Source organism: Perognathus longimembris, chromosome 7 (genome assembly GCF_023159225.1).
Source record: "Perognathus longimembris pacificus isolate PPM17 chromosome 7, ASM2315922v1, whole genome shotgun sequence".
Lineage (NCBI taxonomy): Eukaryota > Metazoa > Chordata > Mammalia > Rodentia > Heteromyidae > Perognathus > Perognathus longimembris.
The window spans coordinates 593023-615468 of NC_063167.1; the positions used below are offsets into that span (position 1 = coordinate 593023).

The 22446-nt window shown below is 63.6% G+C and overlaps 2 protein-coding genes across 2 annotated transcripts; both read left to right on the plus strand.

Annotated features, from left to right (window-relative positions):
* Positions 1 to 6858: 6858 nt before the first annotated feature.
* Positions 6859 to 18297, plus strand: Mib2 (MIB E3 ubiquitin protein ligase 2). Its single transcript, XM_048350083.1, is given in 20 exon segments — positions 6859 to 7714; positions 11785 to 12053; positions 12138 to 12309; positions 13139 to 13245; positions 13351 to 13545; positions 13659 to 13801; positions 13920 to 14027; positions 15074 to 15178; positions 15256 to 15418; positions 15504 to 15637; positions 15710 to 15858; positions 15946 to 16102; positions 16199 to 16359; positions 16436 to 16460; positions 16462 to 16563; positions 16698 to 16931; positions 17187 to 17365; positions 17443 to 17627; positions 17719 to 17784; positions 17995 to 18297. Coding segments are annotated over 19 exon segments (2871 nt in total). The 5' UTR covers positions 6859 to 7714; positions 11785 to 11806; the 3' UTR covers positions 18234 to 18297.
* An 830-nt stretch (positions 18298 to 19127) lies between these two features.
* Positions 19128 to 21987, plus strand: Mmp23b (matrix metallopeptidase 23B). Its single transcript, XM_048349995.1, has 8 exons — positions 19128 to 19425; positions 19482 to 19653; positions 19746 to 19885; positions 19962 to 20129; positions 20373 to 20537; positions 20629 to 20739; positions 21582 to 21708; positions 21811 to 21987. The coding sequence occupies exons 1-8, from the start codon at positions 19128 to 19130 to the stop codon at positions 21983 to 21985; spliced, it is 1356 nt and encodes a 451-aa protein (XP_048205952.1). The 3' UTR covers positions 21986 to 21987.
* Positions 21988 to 22446: the final 459 nt, after the last annotated feature.

The following is a 22446-nucleotide window of genomic DNA, read 5'->3' on the forward strand; positions in this document are numbered from 1 at the left end:
TTTGCTGCTGAGTAGCATCCCATTGTAAAAATTTTTTTTTTTGGCCAGTCCTGGGCTTGGACTCGGGGCCTGAGCACTGTCCCTGGCTTCCTTTTGCTCAAGGCTAGCACTCTACCTCTTGAGCCACAGCGCCACTTCCAGCTTTTTTCTCTATATGTGGTGCTGAGGAATCGCACCCAGGGCTTCATGTATACGAGGTGAGTACTTTACCACTAGGCCATATTCCCAGCCCCCCAAATAATTTTTATAATTTGTTGCTATTATAGAAGTGATATACAGAGGGGTTACTGTTATATAAATCAGATAAAGAGTCCATTTGTTTGTTTAGTCAGTTGTGGGGCTTGAACTCAGGGCCTGGGCAATGTCCCTGAGTTCTTGTGCCCAAGGCTACCACCTTGATACACAGCTCTCCTTCAGACTTTTGAGTGGTTAATTGGAGACAGGAGTCTCCTGAAGACTTTTTTGCTCAGGCTGGCTTCTGTTATGCCAAGTCGCGAGAAGACCACCAAGAAGGCCACCGAGACTCAGACATTCCGAAATGCAAAAGCAAGGCAAGGTTTTATTCAAGCGGGGCCGGGCCTCGTCCTACCCACCAACACTGCGGAGTTTAGGCGGAAGCCCCGAGCTGCGATTGCACAGGGCTTATAAAGGCAAAAAAGCAAAGTTACAGCAATCAGGTGTTCAAGCAAGCAAGATTAGGACACAGGTACAAATCTGATTGGCTCAGGGCTCGAGGCATTCTGGGGCTGGTTAGAGTTAAGCATTCCCAGCAGTTAGAGTTTTTGACCCACTGGGCCCTAATAAGCTTGTCCTGGGTTTGCTCACAGGGCCTGCTTATCTCAGGTTCGCGTGGTAAAGTGGGGCCTGACTTCAAAGTCTGGCACTTCAGCTTCAAGCTGAGATCCTCAGGTTTTAGCCTTGAGTAGCTAGGATTACAGGCATGAGCCACCAATGCCCAGCTAAGATTACATTTCTTTTTGGACAATGTTACCCCTTCCATTGCTCTCTCTGTTTTTCCCTCCCATTCCCACCCACAAGTTGTATGTATAGGTCATTTCAACGTAGTCTCCAATGACTACCATTGGTGCATTTGTTTATCCTTTGTGCCTCTATTTCAGTGCCTTCTCTTACACTCCCAAAGACATATAAACAAACAGAAAAAGAAAGAAACCAAAAAGAGCAAGAAAGAAAAAGGAACTGTCTTGTTTCATCTCAATAGATATCCCTGGGATTTATTTCCATGCTGCTGCTTCTGCTTCTTCTTCTTCTTCCTTGGGCTTGAGCTCAGGGCCTGGGCACTGTCCCTGGGCTGCTTTTGCTCAAGGCTAATGCTGTACCATTTGAGCCACAGCGCCACTTCCAGCTTTTGCTGTGTATGTGGTACTGAGGAATTGAACCCAGAGTTTCACGCATGCTAGGGAGCACTCCACCACTTATTAGCATTTCCCCTGCCTCAGGTCCTCAGCCCCTCCTAGCCCCTAGATCCACCCATACCTAAACTCCCTGCCCTAGAGCTATAACGGGCCACTCCCACTCACCATTCAGACCTGCCTACTTCCCCTTTAGCCCCAGTGATGAGATATATATTAAGGTGCCGAAAGACGCCATGTTGCTCCCTCTCCCATGGGATATATGGTCCCTCTAATAAACCTCCTTATGAACCTGTCCATGACTGTCATCCTGTCCGTGACTATCTCTGCACGGTCCCCTGGGATGGTTGGGATTTATTCTTTCACCACTAAGCCACATTCCCAGCTCCCACTTCAACAAATAATACTTTGTATGACTAGATGCACATAGGTGTGGAAACCAAGTGAAAGGTGTAGGGGAACCCCCTTCTTTGAATCCCTAGAAACAGCAGGCTTAGACAAAGTAGTAAGCCTGGGGAGGGGCAAACCTAAGCAGAATAACAGGAGCCCAAAACAGCTGGCCCTAGGCAAAAGAAAGGAATGAGGGGGCTGGGAATATGGTCTAGTGCCAAGAGTGCTTGCCTGGTAAGCTTGAAGCCCTGGGTTTGATTCCCCAGCACATATATGGAAAACGGCCAGAGGGGGCACTGTGGCTCAGGTGGCAGAGTGCTAGCCTTGAGCAAAGAGAAGCCAGGGACAGTGCTCAGGCCCTGAGTCCAAAGGCCCAGGACTGGCTAAGAAAAAAAAAAAAAAAAAAAAAAAAAAAAAGGAATGAGGAAGACCACTCTGTTTAGGGGAAGTTCTAGGAAGAGAAAGCTTAAGTAGTCACATCTAGGACCTGGAATTGTATGGCTTTGCCTTGTGTACTGGAATTTAAGGAAATTGTATTGCTTTGATTGCTGGGGTTTACTGGAATGGTAATCTCTAACAGTAATTCTGCTTCCTTGCGTTGTTTAACCTGGCAGACCACCTGTGTGTGGTACATATGATTCTTACCCCATGACCACCTGTGTGTGGTACATGTGATACTTGCCCTTAAAAGGCACGCTGTGCACAGCTAAACAGACTCCTAGCCTGACTGACTGAGTGCTGGGGATTCTTTTTGTGGGTTCGAGGCCCACCTGGGTATCTGGTGTGTAACGGTAGGCATTGTGCCTTTCTGTTTCTCTCCTAGGAGTAGCCTCCTTTGGTCTCACTGTGTGAGTGCCTAGAGACCTACAGAATTTATTTATTTTTATTTGTTCTGTTTTTGTTGCCAGTGCTGGGCCTTGGACTCAGGGCCTGAGCACTGTCCCTGGCTTCTTTTTGCTCAAGGCTAGCACTCTACCACCTGAGCCACAGCGCCACTTCTGGCCTTTTTGTATATATGTGGTGCTGAGGAATCGAACCCAGGGCTTCATGTATACGAGGCGAGCCCTTTTCCACTAGGCCATATCCTCAGTCCCCTGCAGAATTTATTATGCTGTATGTTTTATAAGTATGGTTTGTCATGCTGCTGGATTTAGATCTGGCTTCCCCATATGAGAGAAAACATGTGCCACTACATTGTTTTTGAAAGAAGCTAGACTTTTTTTTTTTTTTGGCCAGTCCTGGGCTTGGACTCAGGGCCTGAGCACTGTCCCTGGCTTCCTGTTGCTCAAGGCTAGCACTCTGCCAACTTGAGCCACAGTGCCCACTTCTGGATTTTTCTACAGATGTGGTGCTGAGGAATTTAACCCAGGGCTTCATGAGGTAAGCACTCTACCGCTAGGCCATATTCCCAGCCCAAGAAGCTATATTTTTTAACTTCTATTCTTGTACCAGGGCTTGCACTTAGCTCCTTATAGGTTTGTTCAGCTTTCTTGCTCATGGCTGCCACTCTACAGTTTGAACTGTGCTTTTAGACCAGCAATTTACTTGTTAATTGGAGATGGAATCTCACAAACTTTTTTGCCCAGGCTGGCTTTGAATCTCTATCCTCTATGTCTTGGCCTTCTGAGAAGCTAGGATTACAGGTATGTGATGCCAAAACCTGGCTTAATTTTAATTAAACAATAATTTTAAATATTTGCGTGTTTTGTGGTGCTGGGCAATCAAAACCATTTTATCACTGAGCTACAAGCCCAGAAGCCTGTACCATTTTATATTTTCATTAGCAATAAGGCAATTTAGGAAATGAACAGCTGGCATGGAAATCAAAGCAAGCCAGAGTCAGCAGCAAGTTAGGGTTGTGTAGTTAAAATTAAGCATCATGTGTTTTCTGGGTGGGGGCATATTGGGACTTGAAATCAGTGCCACCAGCTCTCAACTCATGTCTGCTGTTTCACACTTAAGCATGCCACCACTTCCAGCTTACTTTGTGCTAATTGGAAATGAGACTCTCAGGTTTTTCTGCCAGATTGGCTGTGAACTTTGAGCCTCAGACCTTAATCTCCTGAGTAGCCTCAGCCACTGGCCCCTGGCTAGATCTCTAGCTTGCTTGCTCAAGAAACTGCTTCCTGCTGGGCGCTGGTGGCTCACACCTGTAGTTCTACCTACTCAGAAGGCTGAGATCTGAGAATCTCAGATAAGAGTCTTCTCTCTAAATAACCAGGAAAACTGGAAGTGGCGCCGTGGCTCAAAGTAGTAGAGTGCTAGCTAGCCTCGAGCAAAAAAGCTCGTGGACAGTGTCCAGGCCCTGAGTTCAAGCCCCATGACTGACCAAAAAATAAGTTTTGCATCTATGTTCATCAAAGAGATTGGCTCATAGTTCTCTGTTTTTCTTGGTTCCCTACTTGTTTTTTTTTTTTTTTTGCCAGTCCCGGACCTTGGACTCAGGGCCTGAGCACTGTCCCTGGCTTCTTTTTGCTCAAGGGTTAGCACTCTGCCACTTGAGCCACAGCGCCACTTCTGGCCATTTTCTATATACGTGGTGCTGGGGAATCGAACCCAGGGCTTCATGTATACGAGGCAAGCGCTCTTGCCACTAGGCCATATTCCCAGCCCCCTACTTGGTTTTAGGATGAGTGTAGTGCTAGCTTCATAGAGTCAGTTTGCTAGTGATCCTTACTGTGGAAACCAAGTGAAAGGTGTAGGGAGCCCCCTTTTTTGAGTTCCAAGAAATAGCAGGCTTTGACAAGGTAGTGGGCCTGGGGCGGGGCTAACCTAAGCCGAATAACAGGAGCCCAAAACAGCTGGACTCAGAGATGCCTGACCCTTACAAAAGAAAGGAATTAGGAAAACCACTCAACTCTGCATGTTTTAGTTTAGGGAAGTTCCAGAAACAGAGATTTAAAGTTAAGTTAAATAGATAAATACCAGTCACATCCAGAATCAAGAATGGTATTGCTTTGATTGCTTTGTTTACAGGAATTGTAATCCTAGCAACAAGTCTGCTTCTGTTAGGTCTGCTTGCCTGCTTGCTTTGCCCGGCTTGCCAGACCACCTTCAGTGGTACATGTGATTTTTGCCTTTAAAAACCCAGCCCTACTGAGGCCTAGGCTGTTAGTCACCATCCCGCGGTGGCGATTAGACCGCTGTACACAACTAAGTAAGACTCCTAGCCTAATGGACTGAGTGCTGGTGACTGTTGTGGGTTAGGGGCCCACCTGGGTGTCTGGTGTACAATACCACCCTTGGGCACCCCGCCCCCCAATAAGACCAGAGCCTATTTTTTATTTTCTTCTTCCTGGTTAAGACCTATATAAGCCTGGCCCTAAAATCCGGTCCCTTGCACAACCTCCAAACCCGCAGGAAGTTCTGTTCCCCTCGCTGGCAATAAACAGTTCTAGCCTGTTGTCAACTGAGTCCTGTCTGTTCCTTTTCTGTTGTCCTCCATTTTCCTAATACTTAACTGCTGTTTTTTCCTTCCTTCCTCTCTCCTCCCTCCTTCTCTCTTTCCTTCCTTCCTTCCTCTCTCCCTCCCTCCCTCTCTCCCTCCTTCCCTTTCTCCTTCCCTTTCTCCCTCCCTCTCTCCCTCCTTCCCTCCCTCCTTCCCTCTCTCCCTCCTTCCCTCCCTCCCTCCCTCCCTTCCTCTCTCTCTCCCTCCCTCCCTCCCTCTCTCCCTCCCTTCCTCCCTCCTTCCCTCCCTCCCTCTCTCTCTCTTTCCTTCCTTCCTTCCTCTCTCCCTCCCTCCCTCCCTCCCTCTCTCCCTCCCTCCCTCTCTCCCTCCCTCCCTCCCTCCCTCCCTCCCTCCCTCTCTCTCCCTCCCTCCTTCCCTTCCACCACAGTGCCCTCTGTACTCCACAGTGGACGTCTCCCGGTTCCCGGGCCGCCCCGCAGTCGGCTCGGGCCCGCCTCTGGGCCGGTCCTGGGACCTGGGCGCTGTCCCTCGGAGGGCCACGCCAGGCTGGGGCTCTGCCCGGGAGCCACGGGGCCCCTCGGGGTGCTCGGCCGGTGCACGGAGACGCGAACCTCGCGGGCGGGGCTGCCGGGCACCCAGTCTCCTTCCCGCCCCGGGGGGCGCGGCGGGGCGGGCGCCGGGTTTGAACGCTGGCTCTCCCAGCGGGTTTGCGGGACGGCGGCCGCCACCCCTCGGGCCTGGGGTCCCGAGGCCCTCCCGGCCGGCGCGAGGCTCCGCCTCCCTCAGCCCAACACGCCCGCAGCTCGGCCCGCGAGGCTGGCCGCGGGGCCCGGTCTCCACAGCGACGGCGTGCGTCCTCGGAGCCCGCGCTGCGCCGGCGCGAGGGCCGCGTAGGCCCCGCCCCCACGCCCCTACGCACCCGGGAGGGGCGGGGCCTCGGCGTCCGCCGGGCGGAGGCTGGCTGGGCCCCCGGCCGCTGGGCCCCCGGCTCGCGCCCCGCCCCGCCCCCCCCCCAGTGTGAGCTCGTTTTCGGTGCGCCACGCGGGCCCGCAGAGCGCCTGCGCGCGCGGCCTCCCGCGGAGGACGCCCGCGCCGCCCCGCCCCCCGGCCCCGCGCCGGGAACTACCGCTCCCGGCAGGCCGCGCGGCGCCCGGGGCCGAGGGAGGTCGCGGCGGGGCGGCCGGGTGGGCTGGCGAGGGCGGGGCGGCCGGTGGCGGCGCGGCTGTGGGCGGGGGCGCCGCGGGCTGAGGTGCGGCGGGGCGGCCGCCGCCCCCGGGCCGTGGGCCTGGGCGCCGCTGGGGCCCGCGCGTCGCCGGCCGAGCGGGTGCGCAGGGACTCGGGGCGCGCGGGGCCCGGAGGCCTCCGCGGCGCGCCGGGCGGGCGGGCGGGCGGGCGGGCGCCTGGGGCCGTCGGCCTGAGCTCCGGGCGCGGGGTGCGGCCGCGCATCCCGGCCTCCGGGCGGGCGGGCGCCGCGCCGCCTCGCGGGCTCTAACTGCGTCTTGCCCCCGGGCCGCAGGCTTCGACTCGGGGCTTGCGCAGAAGCCCAGCACGGCGGCAGCCCGAGCGTCCAGGCGGTGTGGGAGACGTGGACCCGGGACAGGTGAGCGCCCGGCGGCCCGGGGCCCGGCGGCTGGGTCTGGTGCCGCGTGTCCGGGGGGTCGTATCCGTGCCGGCGGGGGCACGGTGTGGGTGGGGGGCGAGCAACCACCCTGTCCTCTGCCTTGGGAAGCACCGGGCGGGCTCCCGGCAGGCGCCCGGGGGGCTGGGGGGCCGCGGAGCCCCCGGGCTCCAGCCGCGGGCCTTTCTGGAAAGCCCTCCGGCTCTGCACGCCACTCTGGCCTGTTGCTGCGGATGCAACAAGTATGGGAATGTCACTTTCCAGCTCAAGGTCAGCCCCCCGGCACTGGGTGGGATGAACCAGGCTTCGGAGGGCCTCCGGGCCTGTGGCCAGCCTTCCCGCATTCCCGGCTTCCCCCAGCTTCTCTGCCTCCAGCCTCCCCGACTCTCTAATCAGCCTGTCTCCAATGGCACTCGGAATGTCGACCTGCATCTTGGCCAGTGCCACAAGACAGGAGCCTGTGATGAACCAGATTTTGCCACACAATGTCAGTTCAGCAGTGTCAGGCACAGCTGAATTTGCCTGGAGTGGGGCTCTATCCTGTCACTATTCTTCTGAATAAAAGCAGTCATTAAACGTGATTTACTTGATATGGCTTTGTAAAGCCTTCCAATAAAATATTTACAAATGGGGACAGTGCCTAACTATACCCTCACTGTTCTGGTACTTATGTCCCTAGAGATGGCCATTCCTCCTGCAAAGAGACACCCCTAGGCAACGGCAGCACTGGCTGTTCACAGTGGTAAAGGCTGGTATAAAACTGCCTCTAAAATCCTTTCTCCTAGACTGGCTCACTGGCTGCTTGATTTCTGTGTTGGCAATGGCTTTGGTTTCCTACAGGAAATCTTGGTGCCTGAGCAAGTTTGTGACCCAGGAAGTAGCAACTGAAGCCTTGGGATGCTGATTTGAGGCTGCTTGTGCTCTGAGGTGAGTTTTTATTTTGCTGCAGCACATTTACCAGTGGGGTCCTCAGTGTCCCTTGTAGATGTGCCTACCAGCCATCGAGGGTGTCCAGTAGTAGACCAGAGACATGGGTCTTCAACTCTGAGGTAGATGGCAGAGTCCAGAATTCTGGTAAAGGCAAAAATAAACCACTGACAGTGCACACATACAACATATTGCAGAGCTCAGCATCCTGAAGTGTCATATATTGGCTGTGTTTTTTGTTTTGTTTGTTTGTTGTTGGTTGTTTTTTTTTTTGCCAGTCCTGGGGCTTGAACTCAGGGCCTGAGCACTGTCCCTGGCTTCTTTTTTGCTCAAGGCTAGCACTCTGTCACTGGAGCCATAGCGTCAGTTCCGGCTTTTTTCTATATATGTGGTGCTGAGGAATTGAACCCAGGACTTCATGTATAGGAGGCAAGCGCTTTACCACTAGGCCACATTCCCAGCCCTGGCTGTGTATTTTTAAGAGGGATCGAAAGAGTTGATTTGGCAACTTCCTGTGGACTTGAAGGCATGGCTGCCTTTATACCTTGGTGTTATGGCTACAGCCCTTGGATTGTGCTGGGTGCTGCTCACCGGAGTGCTGGCACAATGTTGGGTGAGGCTCTTGAAAAGCAGTGGGCTGTCTCTGGGAAACTGAGAGGTCAGCATGGGAGTCCAGGTCAGTCTTGAGCATTAACATTTTCTATAGCACTCTCTAGCTAGAGTTAAGTGGCCATGAGTGGCTGTGGGGAGCTATCTTCTGGGGGCTCAGGGCTCACAGATACCTTCATCTGTGCTGAAGTCTTGTGGTAGGGAAGAAAGGTGGGAGCAGACAGCTCAGTGGCCTCTGGCTCCCCAGGAAGTAGGGTGTGTGGCCATCACCAGAAGCTGGAGTGGGCAAAGTCCAAGGAGGAGGACCACCCTTGGAGGACTACCCCTCAGAGGGCTCGGCAGGCCATCTCCAAATAGAACCCCCGACTCCTCCCATGCTTCAGGGATTCCTAAGTCACCCTGGTCATGTGCTCGTCTGAGGCCTTGCAGCTTGGCACTCTGGGTACAGAGTAGTATCCAGGCATGAAGGCACTTTCTGGACCTGCTGGGCTCTGCTCGGGCTGTTCCCAGTGCACTTAGGGCTTCCCTCCCAATCCCAGCTCTGGGCTCGCCTGAGAGTGCTTATTCCTGATCAAAGGAGAATGGTAATGGCCAGAGGTGACCAAAGAATTCCTTTGTCAGCAAACTCCAGCAAGCCCTCCTTGGTCAGGATCGCCGTGCCATCTGAAGAGCAGAAGCGGGCCTCCACGTGGAAAGGGATGAGATAGATGTAAGGCTTAGATGGTATCAAGGGCCTGACTGGAGATTTCTTCCCCCAAACCCAAGCAGTCTCACCATTGCTTCCTGCCCCGCCCTGTTACCTCCCCCATTCGCTACCCAGTACACCATTGGTGAGACTTGAGTTAGGGAATGATCTCTGAGGCTGATAGCAGGTGGACCGTGGCCAGTGATGATGTGCTGGGTCCAGAAACAGTAACAAAAACCCAGCATGGCAGTTTGGAGGGAAGGAAAAGCTACCTGGTCCTCAAGAGAACCTTAGAATGCTTTGAGATCCAGGAGCCTGGTTGTATCTGCCCTACACTAACAATGTCCTACACTCCTGACAGCTGGAAAGAGGTGCTCCTGAGAATGAGGCTCCAATATTGGCAGTGCCCCTGTGTGGACATAGACCTCAGGGTGGTGCAGGGGCTGAAGGTGCGAGGCTCCTCACCAGACCTGGCTCTGGGATGGCCTGCAGGGCTCAGGCGCCTCCCACTGGCTGCACTCACGTGGTCTTGAGCCAGACTGTGAATGAAAGGCAAGTAGGGGCTGCTGGTCCTCTTTGTTGCCCACCTGTAGCTTCATGTTTCCTGAATGGACCAGGCCCTGGGACATGTTGGATGTTGGGCTAGGACAGGGGCAGGCTTGGGACAAAGGTGGAGTTGTGTGTACTTCCCTTCCCTTGTCGCTTACCCCGCTCTTGGCTGGCCTCTGTTGTGTGGCTGAGTGAGCTGCCACGCACTACCCAGGCTGGAGCTGGCAGGGCCTTGGCCTGGCTGACAGCATCTTTTCCAGTCTTTTTTTGTTTTGTTTTGCTGGTCCTGGGGCTTGAACTCAGGGCCTGGGTGCTATCCCTGAGCCTCTTTGTGCTCAAGGCTAGTGCTCTACCACTTGAGCTACTGCTTCTGGCTCTTACTGAGTAGTTTATTGGAGATAAGAGTCTCAGGGACTTTCTTGCCCTGTCTGCCTTTGAGCTGCGGTCCTCAGCGCTCAGCCTTCTGGGTAGCTAGGATTACAGGCATGAGCTACTGGCACCCAGCTCTTTTCCAGTCTTAAATTGTATCTCAGCCAGGTTAAGAGTAACTTTCTGGCCTTCTGTGAAAGCTGAGTTTAACTTCTGAAGCCAAACTCACGTTGGCCCCCTGTTCTTTGCAGTGCCCTAGCAACTCACTTCCCAGCTGCAGAGTCAGCATTGTCAGCGAGGTGGAGAGGAAGCTTATGGTCTGGGAGTTTCTGAACCGTCATTCTGTTCTCATTCTGCCTTTGTTGTCCATCTGTGTGCTGAGCATGGTGGTTTATGCCTGTAATTCCAGAACTCAGGAGGTAGAGGCAGGAATACTGAAATTCAAGGCTAGCCTAACTGTATAGTGAGTTTGAAGTTGGCCTGTGCCAGATGGCAAGATCCTGTCACAAACAAACTTATGTTGGCAAGACTTTATTCAAGAATGGTACAATACGATGTGTAGGCCATGTAAGCAACCCAAAGTAATTGCTTGAAAGCAGACCTGTGGCCGGCACCGTAACATCCTGGATCTGCCGGTTCCTTTTGTAAACTTCTGTCAGTGGAATCACTGTAGTGGGCACTTTTCGATGTGGCTACTGCCCTTCCATGTCTATGAGCCTTGCCTTGCGTCTAGCTTTTTGCTGTTATTTGGAGATACACTGTCTCCTAGATTTTCTTGCCTGGCTGGCTCTGAACCATGATCCTTGGGTCTCAGCTGGGATTATAGATGTGAGCTACCTGCACCTGGCCTATGGGATGTCTTTGTCAGTGGTCCTGGGAACATCTGCTCTCATAGGCTGTTCCCTATCAACAGGTGGCATCCCTCTGCCCCCACTCAAGGTTGGCATTGTACCACTGCTTAATTGTTCCCCTGCCCCATCCCCTGGCTAATTGGAGATAAAATAGTCCCATGGTCTTTTCTGCCTGGGCTGGCTTTGAACTGAGATGGGTCTCCATCTCCAGAGTAGCTAGGATTATGGGTGTGAGCCACCAGGCTGTCTGGTGACATTTTTTTCTTTATTTTTGGTGCAGGTCCTGGGGCTTGAAGTGAAGGCCTAGGCACTGTCCTTGAGCTTTTCTGCTCAAGGCTCGTGCTCTACCATTTGAGCCACACCTCTACTTTTAGCTTTCTTCTGGTTAGTTGGAGATAAGAGTATCACTGAGCTGTGTGCTGGTGGCTCACACTTGTAATCCTAGCTACTCAGAGTGAGATCTGAGGATCGTGGTTCAAGGCCAGCCCAGGAAGGAAACTGGGAAACTCTTATTTTTAATTAACCACCAAAATGCCAGACGTAGATGTGTGCTAGCCTTGAGCAAAAGAAAAGCTCAATGACAGTGCCCAAGCGTTGAGTTCATGCCCCAGGGCTGGCACACATGCACACATACATGTACATATGCACACATGGATGTACTGCGGAAAAGTGGTCTCGGAGGTGTGGTTCAGTTGGCAGAATGTCAGCCAGTGAGCAAAAGCTTCTGGTACTGAGTTTGAGTCCTGCTCTTTGACCTGAAAAAGAAAAAGTAAAAAAGAAGAGGAACAGTGGTACGTGGCCATACCATGCCGGGCTTGGGCCCAACCTGGGGCCCCTCTGCCGGCGTTCCCTCCCCCTGCGCGCATTCCTCAGCGCCGACCAGCGCGACTGTGACCCTGCCTCCCTGGACTCCGGTCATGTGCTGCTGTCCCTCTCTGCGTCTGGTCCAGCCCCCTCTCCCAGGTGACCTTCTCCGTAGGTGTCCTGAGGATGCTCTCTGTTGGCAGGTCCCCGAGCGTCCCACACACCATGGACCTGGACCCCCAGGCAGGTGTGCAGGTGGGCATGCGTGTGGTGCGAGGCGTGGACTGGAAGTGGGGCCAGCAGGATGGAGGTGAGGGCGGCGTGGGCACAGTGGTGGAGCTGGGCCGCCACGGCAGCCCCTCGACGCCCGACCGCACAGTGGTCGTTCAGTGGGACCAGGGCACACGAACCAACTATCGTGCCGGCTACCAGGGTGCCCATGACCTGCTGCTCTATGACAACGCACAGATTGGTACGTGGCAGCAGGTGACGGCGAGGCTGTGGGTGGGGCCGGCAAGAGGCAGAGGGCAGCCTCCACCGACCTCCCTCCCTCCAGGCATCCGCCACCCCAACATCATCTGCGACTGCTGCAAGAAGCACGGGCTGCGCGGCATGCGCTGGAAGTGCCGCGTCTGCTTCGACTACGACCTCTGCACACAGTGCTACATGCACAGCAAGCACGACCTTGCCCACGCCTTCGAGCGCTACGAGACAGCCCACTCACGCCCGTGAGTCCCCCTGGGCGGCCGCCTGCCCATCTGCACTAGGCCTGGAGACACCCCGCCGGGCCAGAGCCTCAGAGGACCCAGCTCGTCCTGAAGGGGCAGGACGGGGCCTTCCTGAGCCATTTCCTTGAGCAATGGCCGGGGCCTTGACTACCCCAGGGGCCTGAGCACCGGCACTAGCCCACCCCTGGGGGAGGCACCTTATCCCAGCTGGGTCTGCAAGATGGGTGCTGTGAACATTTCTGCGTCACCCCTAGAGCTTGAGTTAGGTTCTTCAGTACAGCTGCAGGCCAGGAGTGGCCTCTGTGGCTGCTGGAACAGCCAGTGTCCCTGGGAGTCACCAGGCCTGGCTGCACCGTCTCGGGCAAGGCAGCCTGCACTGCAAGCCAGCCCCTAAGCACAGCAGCAGCTCTGCCATCAGAGGGGCTGGGGCCAGAAGGGGACCCACTGCTGGGCCAGGGCAGGTGCCCAGAGGCCCCATCCTCTCCCTGCCCGTCAGCTGTCTCCTTGACCCTCTTCATATATGGGAGAGAAACGTGGTCTTTACGCTCCCTCTCTCAGCCAGCGTGTGCGTGTGACAGGGAGCCTGTGCGCTGCTGGTCAGGCCTGTGGTGTTCCTTGTTCCTCCTCTGGGCCAGACTGCAGACGTGACCTGATCACACATAGGCTGCAAACCACTGAGCCAGGGGGCCGGCTGTCCCCCATCCTTGCCTGGGGGGAGCCAGAGTACCCGTCCTGCACGTCCAGCTGGTGTGAGCCGGGGGTGGGGGGCACTGGCAGGGCCAGGCCGTCTGGCGGCATCCTGCCTGGCTCAGGACGTATTCTCTTGCAGTGTCACGCTGAGTCCCCGCCAGGGCCTCTCTAGGATCCCACTAAGGGGCATCTTTCAGGGAGCAAAGGTGGTGCGTGGCCCTGACTGGGAGTGGGGCTCCCAGGACGGTGAGTGGGGGCTGGGGGGGCAGGGAGGTAAAGCTGAGCTGCGGCTGGCTGTGGCTCTCCCCGAGGGCGCAGTCTTAGCTCGCCGGTGGGACACTGTCTCCACAGGAGGGGAAGGGAAGCCGGGCCGTGTGGTGGACATCCGTGGCTGGGATGTGGAGACAGGCCGGAGTGTGGCCAGTGTGACGTGGGCAGACGGAACCACCAATGTATACCGCGTAGGCCACAAGGGCAAGGTGGACCTCAAGTGTGTGGGCGAGGCAGCTGGCGGCTTCTACTACAAGGAGCACCTCCCCAGGCTTGGTATGGGGCCGGCCCCGCTGATCCTCGCTGCCCTCCGGCCATAGCTGGGCGAGGGCTGGCGGGTGCTGCCCCGGGGGACTGCCGCCTGAGGCCGGGCCTGCCACCCTCCCCAGGCAAGCCAGCAGAGCTGCAGCGCAGGGTGAGTGCAGACAGCCAGCCCTTCCAGCGTGGAGACAAGGTGAAGTGTCTGTTGGACACAGACGTCCTGAGGGACATGCAGGAAGGCCACGGTGGCTGGAACCCCAGGATGGCGGAGGTGAGCCGCCTTGCCTGCCGAGCCCCACAGGTCCTCCCCTCCCAAGCCCTCTGGACTCTGCCCTTTGCCTGCCCGGGAGTCCAGCCCAACCCAGCCATAGTCTCCATGACCGCCACAGTTTATCGGACAGACGGGCACCGTGCACCGCATCACGGACCGTGGGGACGTGCGCGTGCAGTTCAACCATGAGACCCGCTGGACCTTCCACCCGGGGGCTCTCACCAAGGTGCCTAGGGGGCTGGGCTGAGCCTCACCCGTTTGCTTCTCTCCTCCCCTCTGTGCCAACACGGCCCCGGGCGTGGTCAGGAGAGGACTAGGGTACCAGTGCCTCCACGAGTTCCAGACCCGAAGGAAGGGGAAGAGCCCGGTGGGTGGAGGGGGAGCCTAGGAGGGGGTCCAGGTGTGGAGAGACCTGGGAGCGCGGGCGGTGGGGAGGGGAGGGGTGACCGACGGACATGCCGAGCCCCGGAGGCCGGAGCAGGCGGGACCACACCTCTGAAGACAGGAGGGGGCGTGGGGCCCCCTGGGAGGGGCTGTAGGGGATCCACGCCGACGGTGTGAGGTCTTGGGGAAGGTATTAGCTGACCTATCTCAGTGGAGGGTTGGGGGAGCCAGCTGGGCCCTCCAGGAGAGGGTAAATGGCCATCAGGCTGGGACAGAGGCCGGCCTCAGGGCTCACCCAAGAGCCCAGAGTCCAGGGGAAGGAGGCGTCAGGAAGTAGGCATGGGCGGTGGGGCAGGCAGCGTGCAGTGAGTTCACTCTGCAAGCCCAGATCCTGGGGCTCTCCGGGTTCCCGGAGGAATATTCATTCCCACGTCCCCTTCTCCATCCTGAGCCCACCCCACGCGGGGCTGGTACCCCTTCTTGCTCCACCCTCTGTCCTAGGCCTGTCCCAGAGTAGGAGGGCACTCCCTCTTGGCCCTGCCTCGGCCCTGGGCTGGCCCACGTGGGGCTGGGCATGCTGGCAGCGGCCCCTTGGAGCTGGCTGCCTGGGCTTTCCCCAGCCGGCCTTGGTCGGGTCTGGATGCCGCTCCCCTGTCACCTCTCCAGCCGTCACCCTTGTGACTCTGGCTGGGCTTTCCAGGGCTGCTTTGGTCACCTGTGGCCCCCGTGCAGCCAAGACCTTGTGGTTGTACTTGGGGGCAGGAACTGGGGTCAAGCTCGGGTCTGCCTGCCCCACGGGGCTCAGTGGGGGTGCCCTCCCCCCACTAGCCTGGGAAGCCATAGGTGGCTAGGGGTGGGGAGCCCCTTACCTGCCTCTCTGTCACTCAGCATAACTCCTTCTGGGTGGGTGACGTGGTTCGGGTCATCGACGACCTTGACACAGTGAAGAGACTGCAGGCTGGACACGGAGAATGGACAGATGACATGGCTCCTGTATGTATCTCCCCTGCCCTCTGCCCTCTGCCCTGCCTCCCGCCCCCCAGACCTGCTGTAACTCCTCCCTTCCTCAGGCCCTGGGCCGCATCGGAAAGGTGGTCCAGGTATTTGGAGATGGGAACCTGCGTGTGGCAGTTGGTGGCCAGCGGTGGACCTTCAGCCCATCCTGCCTAGTGGTCTACCGGCCCGAGGAGGACGCCAACCTGGACGTGGCTGAGCGTGCCAGGGAGAACAAAAGTGGGAGCCCAGCCCCGGGGCGGGGGGGGGGGGGGGGGCGGGGGAGGGCGGCCCCGGCCGGCCCTCACCGCAGCCCCGTTCCCAGGTTCCCTGAGCGTGGCCCTGGACAAGCTGCGGGCCCAGAAGAACGACCCGGAGCACCCCGGCAGGCTGGTGGTGGAGGCTGCGCTGGGCAACGTGGCCCGGGCCCTGGACCTGCTTCGAAGACACCCGGAGCAGGCAAGCTCCCGCCGCCCTCCCGGTGCCCACGGAGGGCCCGGGCCCGGGCTCACCGGCTGGCTCTCCCTGCAGGTGGACACCAGGAACCAGGGCAGGACCGCCCTCCAGGTGGCTGCCTACCTGGGCCAGGTGGAGCTGGTGCGGCTGCTGCTGCAAGCAAGGGCGGGCGCAGACCTTCGGGACGAGGAGGGCAACACCGCACTGCACTACGCGGCGCTGGGGTGAGCCCGCCGGGGGGCGGAGTCGGTGCCGCAGGCCGGGCCGGCGGGCCGAGGGCCCCCCGCCACCCCTTCCCCTCTTCCCCTCAGGAACCAGCCAGAGGCCGCCCGGTTGCTGCTGAGCGCGGGGTGTGGGGCGGATGCCCTCAACGGCGCCCGGAGCACAGCCCTGCACGTGGCTGTGCAGAGGGGCTTCCTGGAGGTGGTGAAGACCCTGTGTGAGCGCGGCTGTGACGTCAACCTGCCCGTGAGTGCCGGTCCCCGGGGCCTCCCGACCCCGGCCGACCCCGCGCGCCCCCGGGTCACCGCCCGCGCCACCCACGGCCTCGCCCTCGCCCGACAGGACGCCCACGCCGACACGCCCCTGCACTCGGCCATCTCCGCGGGCGCCGGCGCCAGCGGCATCGTGGAGGTCCTCACGGAGGCGCCGGGCATCAGCATCACGGCCACCAGCAGCCGGGGCTTCACGCTGCTGCACCACGCCTCCCTCAAAGGCCACGTGCTGTGAGTGGGGGGCGGGCACGGGACCCCCGGCCTCCCCCGGAGCCGTGCGCCCGACGGGCCTCCCTGCTCCCCACAGGGCGGTGAGGAGGATCCTGGCCCGGGGCGCGGCAGCTCGTGGACGCCAAGAAGGACGACGGCTTCACCGCGCTGCACCTGGCCGCCCTCAACAACCACCGGGAGGTGGCCCAGGTTCTCATCCGAGAGGTGGGTGCGGGCGGGGGGGCCCGCGGGGAAGGGGGGGCGGGGAGGGCCGCGGGGGAAGGGGGGGGGCCGCTCGGGGGCCGGGGGAGGGGGAGCCCGCGGGGTTTCCGGGCTGAGCCCGTGCCCCCTCTCCCCAGGGCCGCTGTGACGTCAACGTGCGGAACCGGAAGCTCCAGTCGCCCCTGCACCTGGCCGTGCGGCAGGCCCACGTGGGGCTGGTGCCGGTGCTGGTGGACGCGGGCTGCAGCGTCAACTCGGAGGACGAGGAGGGGGACACGGCCCTGCACGTGGCGCTGCACCGGCACCAGCTGCTGCCCCTGGTGGCCGACAGGGCCGGGGGGGACCCGGGGCCCTTGCAGCTGCTGTCCAGGGTGAGGCGCCCGAGCCCCGGGGTGCTCCCCCTCCCGTGGCCCAGGCGCCCCCGGGCCTTCTGGGCAGGGAGCCGCTTAGGGCCCGCGGCCCGGGTCATGGAGACTGTGAGACCCGGACCCACCTGTGGGGGCGTCACGGGGGTGGGCGGGACGCAACCTGCCTGGGGCGGGAAGGGGGCCCCTCAGCCCTGAGGCTGCCCCCCCCCCCCGTGGCCCGTGTGCGGACCCCGCTCAGCTCTCCGTCCCGCCCCGCAGCTCCAGGCCGCAGGCCTCCCGGGCAGTGCGGAGCTGTCGGTGGGTGCGGCGGTGGCCTGCTTTCTGGCGCTGGAGGGCGCGGACGTGAGCTACGCCAACCACCGGGGCCAGAGCCCGCTGGACCTGGCCGCCGAGGGCCCCGTGCTCAAGGCCCTGCAGGGCTGCGCCCAGCGCTTCCGGTGAGCCCGCACCCCGGGGGGCGGGGGGCGCTCGAGCGCCCAGGGCCCTTTCAAGCCCTTCCTCCCCCTGCAGGGAGCGGCAGGCGGGGGGGCGCGGGGGGCCCGGCCCCCGGCCCGCGGCCCGCGCTCACCACCCCCAACACCGTGACCAACCTGCACGTGGCCGCCGCGGCGGGGCCGGAGGCCGCCGAGTGCCTGGTGTGCTCGGAGCTGGCGCTGCTGGTTCTGTTCTCCCCGTGCCAGCACCGCACCGTGTGTGAGGGTGAGTGGAGGGGGCCCGGGCCGGGGCGGGGGGGCGGGGGGCGGCCGCTCGCCTCACCCGCCGCTCACCCGGCCGCGCGCTGCTCCCACAGAGTGCGCGCGCAGGATGAAGAAGTGCATTCGGTGCCAGGTGGTCATCAGCAAGAAGCTGCGCCCAGGTGGGCGGGAGGGGGGCGGGAGGGGCCCCTCTCCACCCCCCCCCCCCCACTGTCCGTGTGCCCGGGTGGGTGGGAGGGCCTGTCTCACACAGGCGCACCCCTGGCCCCGCCCCCCCCCCCCCCCCGCCATGGCCCCCCCGGCTCCTGGGTCCCTGCACGGGCCGGGTCCACGCCAGCCTGCTCCCCGCCCCGCCCCCGCCCCTCCCGCAGATGGCTCGGAGGTGGCGGGCGCGGCCCCCGTGGCCGGCCCCCCGCGGCAGCTGGTGGAGGAGCTGCAGAGCCGCTACCGGCAGATGGAGGAGCGCATCACCTGCCCCATCTGCATCGACAGCCACATCCGCCTGGTGTTCCAGTGCGGCCACGGCGCGTGTGCCCCGTGCGGGGCGGCGCTCAGCGCCTGCCCCATCTGCCGCCAGCCCATCCGCGACCGCATCCAGATCTTCGTGTGACCCTGCAGAGCCCGCGCCCCGGCCCCTCCCCGCCTGTATTTTATAAAAAGATCCACAGACCGTGCCTGCTGCCTGCCTGGGCCCGTGCGTCGGGGCGCGCCTGAGGGGGGAGCCCAGGCCCCGCTGCGCGCCCGGGGCTGGGGTGTGGGCCCGGGGCGGGCGGGAGTCGGGAGGGCACGGGACGGGACGCAGGGCGGCGCCCAGGGTGGCGGGCGCCATCCTTCCCGCGGGGCTCGCCCGGGCCGGGGCTTTCCAAGAACCGCGCGCTCGCCGCGGGCCTGTCCGCCCGGGCCCGAGCCGCGATGGAGGGACACAGGCCGGGGCCTGGCCTGGCCGGGGCGGGGCCCCTCGGGCCCTCCCACGGCCCCCCCCCTCGGCCCTCCCACGGCCCCCACGGCCCGGCCCGGGGCGCCCAGCTGGGTCCCCAGCCCGCGCACCAGGCTCCGCTTCCCTCTCCAGCCGCGGGGCCTCCCCGTCCCCAGCCGCCCGAGTCGCGCGCCCCCCCCCCCCCCACGGGAGCCTGCGGACCCCTGGCCCCAACGCGCCCTCCCCGCTGCCACGTCCCCGCCCCGTCCCCCCCCCCCCCCCCCCCGCCGGCGCCTCCCTCCCTCCCGCCCGCCCTCCGCCACGCGCAGCCCCGGCCAGGCCGCTGGCTCGGCTCGAGGACCCCGTGGGGTCCCGGGAACCGGTTCCATGGGTGGAAAGTCCGCGACGCCCCCGGGCCGGGCCCGAGCCCCGCGGCTCCCCGCGGTGGTCTCCCCGCCCGCGGGCCCGCCCTCCCCGCGGTAACCCGAGCCGCCGCCGCCCTCCCCCGCCCCCCCCCGCCACCCCACCCCACCCCCCCCCCCCCCCGCGGCCCGGGCCCCGCGCCCGCCCGCCCCGCGCCAGTCCGCCATGGGCCTCGGGGCCCGCGTCCCCCCGGGCCGCCGGCTCGCGGCCGTCCTGGGCGCGCTGTGTCTGCTCCCCGCGCTGCTGCTGCTGCTGGCGCGGCTGGGGGCCCCGGCGGCGCCCACCCGGGGCGGGGCGCAGGTGAGCGGGCGGGGTGGGGCCGGCGGCCGCGGGTTCCCAGCCCGCTCCGGCCAGGCTGCGGGCCAGGGGCCGGCGCCCCACCGGGCGGGCACGTCAGGATCCCGGCCGAGCGCGGGCGGCGCGGCGGCTCCCGGCGGCCCCGTCCCCGGGCAGCCAGCTGGAGGCTGGAGGGAGGGCGACGGCCCGCGCCCACCCGCGGTGACCTCCCTTTCCCAGCAGTCCCGTCCTCGCGCCACCCTGGGGGCCTGGAGCGCGGCCCCCCCCGCCCCGGAAGAGCGACGCGCCCGCGCCCGCGCCCCCCGGGGGCCCCCGCGGCCGGGCCGCCCCGGAGACGGCGCTACGCGCTGACCCCCGCCAGGCTGCGCTGGGACCACTTCAACCTCACCTACAGGTGCGGGCGGGCGGGCGGGGCGGGGCGAGGGGGAGGGAGAGGAGGGGGCCCGGCAGCCCCTGACCCGCCCCGCCCGCCCGCCCGCCCCGCAGGGTCCTCTCCTTCCCCCGCCACCTCCTGAGCCCCCGCGAGACCCGGCGAGGCCTGGCTGCCGCCTTCCGAATGTGGAGCGACGTGTCCCCCTTCAGCTTCCGGGAGGTGGCCCCCGAGCAGCCCAGCGATCTCCGGATAGGTGGGCGCGGGGCCCGGGGCTGGGGGGGCGCAGCCGGCAGCCCGGGCCCGGCTCACGGCGGCCCTGCCTGCCCCAGGCTTCTACCCCGTCAACCACACGGACTGCCTGGTCTCCACGCGGCACCACTGCTTCGACGGCCCCACGGGGGAGCTGGCCCACGCCTTCTTCCCCCCCCACGGCGGCATCCACTTCGACGACAGCGAGTACTGGGTCCTGGGCCCCACGCGCTACAGCTGGAAGAAAGGTGAGGGGGCCGGGCGGCCGGGCTTTCCGGGGTCCAGGCCCGCCCCGCCCGCCCCCGGGACTGCGGGCCGCCCCTCCCCCCCCCCCCCCCCCCCCCCGCTGCATTCCTGGGTGCCGAGCTCACCACGCAGCCGGCGGGGACGGACGGACGGCAGGACGGCTGCCGGCTGCCGGCGGGACCGGGCCGTGCCGGGCACGGGGGCTGGCAGTCAGCGCGCCCGGCCCGCCCGCCCTCCGCCCGCAGGTGTGTGGCTCACGGACCTGGTGCACGTGGCGGCCCACGAGATCGGCCACGCGCTGGGCCTCATGCACTCGCAGCAGGGCCGGGCGCTCATGCACCTCAACGCCACGCTGCGAGGCTGGAAGTCGCTGTCCCAGGACGAGCTGTGGGGGCTGCACCGCCTCTACGGTGGGTGTCGTGGGCGCCGTGGGGCCGGAGGACGGGCAGCGGGGGCGGCGGGGCCCTGGGCGCGCTCTGAGCCAGCCCGCCTCCCCCGAAGGCTGCCTGGACCGGCTGTTCGTGTGCTCCTCGTGGGCACGCCGGGGCTTCTGTGCCGCCCGCCAGCGGCTGATGAAGAGGCTGTGTCCCAGCAGCTGCGACTTCTGCTACGGTGATGCCTGGGCGGGGGCGCGGGGGCGGGGCTCCCGGGGCGGTGCTCCGGGGTGGGGCTCCCGGGGGCGGGGCTCCGGGGTGGGGCTCCCGGGGGCGGGGCTCCGGGGTGGGGCTCCCGGGGCGGTGCTCCGGGGTTGGGCTCCCGGGGGGCGGGGTTCCCGGGGGCGGTGCTCCGGGGGCGGTGCTCCCGGGGGCGGGGCTCCGGGGTGGGGCTCCGGGGGTGGGGCTCCCGGGGGCGGGGCTCCGGGGTGGGGCTCCCGGGGCGGTGCTCCGGGGTTGGGCTCCCGGGGGCGGTGCTCCGGGGTGGGGCTCCGGGGGTGGGGCTCCCGGGGGCGGGGCTCCGGGGGTGGGGCTCCCGGGGGCGGGGCTCCGGGGTGGGGCTCCCGGGGCGGTGCTCCGGGGTTGGGCTCCCGGGGGCGGGGCTCCGGGGTGGGGCTCCCGGGGCGGTGCTCCGGGGTTGGGCTCCCGGGGGCGGGGTTCCCGGGGGCGGTGCTCCGGGGGCGGTGCTCCGGGGGCGGTGCTCCCGGGGGCGGTGCTCCCGGGGGCGGGGCTCCGGGGTGGGGCTCCGGGGGTGGGGCTCCCGGGGGCGGGGCTCCGGGGGTGGGGCTCCCGGGGGCGGGGCTCCGGGGTGGGGCTCCCGGGGCGGTGCTCCGGGGTTGGGCTCCCGGGGGCGGGGTTCCCGGGGCGGGGCTCCCGGGGGCGGGGCTCCGGGGTGGGGCTCCCGGGGGCGGGGCTCCGGGGGCGGTGCTCCAGGGGGGTGGGCTTCCAGGGGGCGGGGCTCCCCGGTGAGGCCCCGCCCCTTCCTGGGGAAGCGCCAGCATTCCTCCGCTGTCCCCGCAGAGTTCCCCTTCCCCACGGCGGCCCCCACCCCGCCGCCCCTGAGGACCAAAACCAGGCTGGTGTCTGAGGGCAGAAACGTGACTTTCCGATGCGGCCAGAAGATCCTCCACAAGAAAGGCAAAGTCCAGTGCGTAGCGGGCCGGGGGGGGGGGGGGGGGGGGGGGGGCGGGTCAGGGGGCGGGGCGGCCCCGGGGCCCCCGCCGGCATGGCAGCCGCCCTCCCCCCGCAGCTGGTACAAAGACCAGGAGCCCCTCGAGTTCTCCTACCCCGGCTACCTGGCCCTGGGCGAGGCGCAGCTGAGCATCATCGCCAACGCCATCAACGAGGGCACCTACACCTGCGTGGTGCGCAGCCGCCGGCGCGTGCTCAGCTCCTTCTCCTGGCGGGTCCGGGTGCGGAGCTGAGCGGCCGGCCGGCGTGATGGAGCCGCTTGGCTCTCCAGTCTCCGTGCGCGTCGTGCTCGGGCGGGTCTGGGCTTGCTGGAGATGGAGGGCCCCCGTGCCGTCTCCACCCGCGTGGCAGCGCTGCGGGCTGGGGTGCCGGCCCCGCCCCCCCCCCCCCCCGTCCACGGTCTCAGGAGGCCGGGCACGCGGAAGCCCAGTGCCCGGCACGGGACCCCGGCGGGGCCAGAGGGGCCCGGGCAGGCGGGCGCAGGGGGCGGGTCTGGGCACCGCCTCTGCGGGTGGGGTGCACGCGGGGGGGTGCGGTCCGCACAGCCCTCCCCAGCCCCCTCCACGGACACCGCGCGGCCCGCGAGGGGCTGAGGTCTGGACGAGGCCCGACGCCATCCCCGGAGCGCGAGCAGAGCAGCCCCGGGCGCCCGGCCAGCACCGCCTCCCCCCCCCCCCCCCCGCCCCCCCCGCAG

What these genes read in the sequence shown, in the direction of transcription:
- Mmp23b (XM_048349995.1), top strand. Translation starts at nt 19,128, where the DNA reads ATGGGCCTCGGGGCCCGCGTCCCCCCGGGCCGCCGGCTCGCGGCCGTC. An exon ending in GCCCAGCGATCTCCGGATAG is followed by an intron (nt 19,886 to 19,961) that starts GTGGGCGCGGGG and finishes TGCCTGCCCCAG; the next exon opens with GCTTCTACCCCGTCAACCAC. An exon ending in CACAAGAAAGGCAAAGTCCA is followed by an intron (nt 21,709 to 21,810) that starts GTGCGTAGCGGG and finishes CTCCCCCCGCAG; the next exon opens with CTGGTACAAAGACCAGGAGC.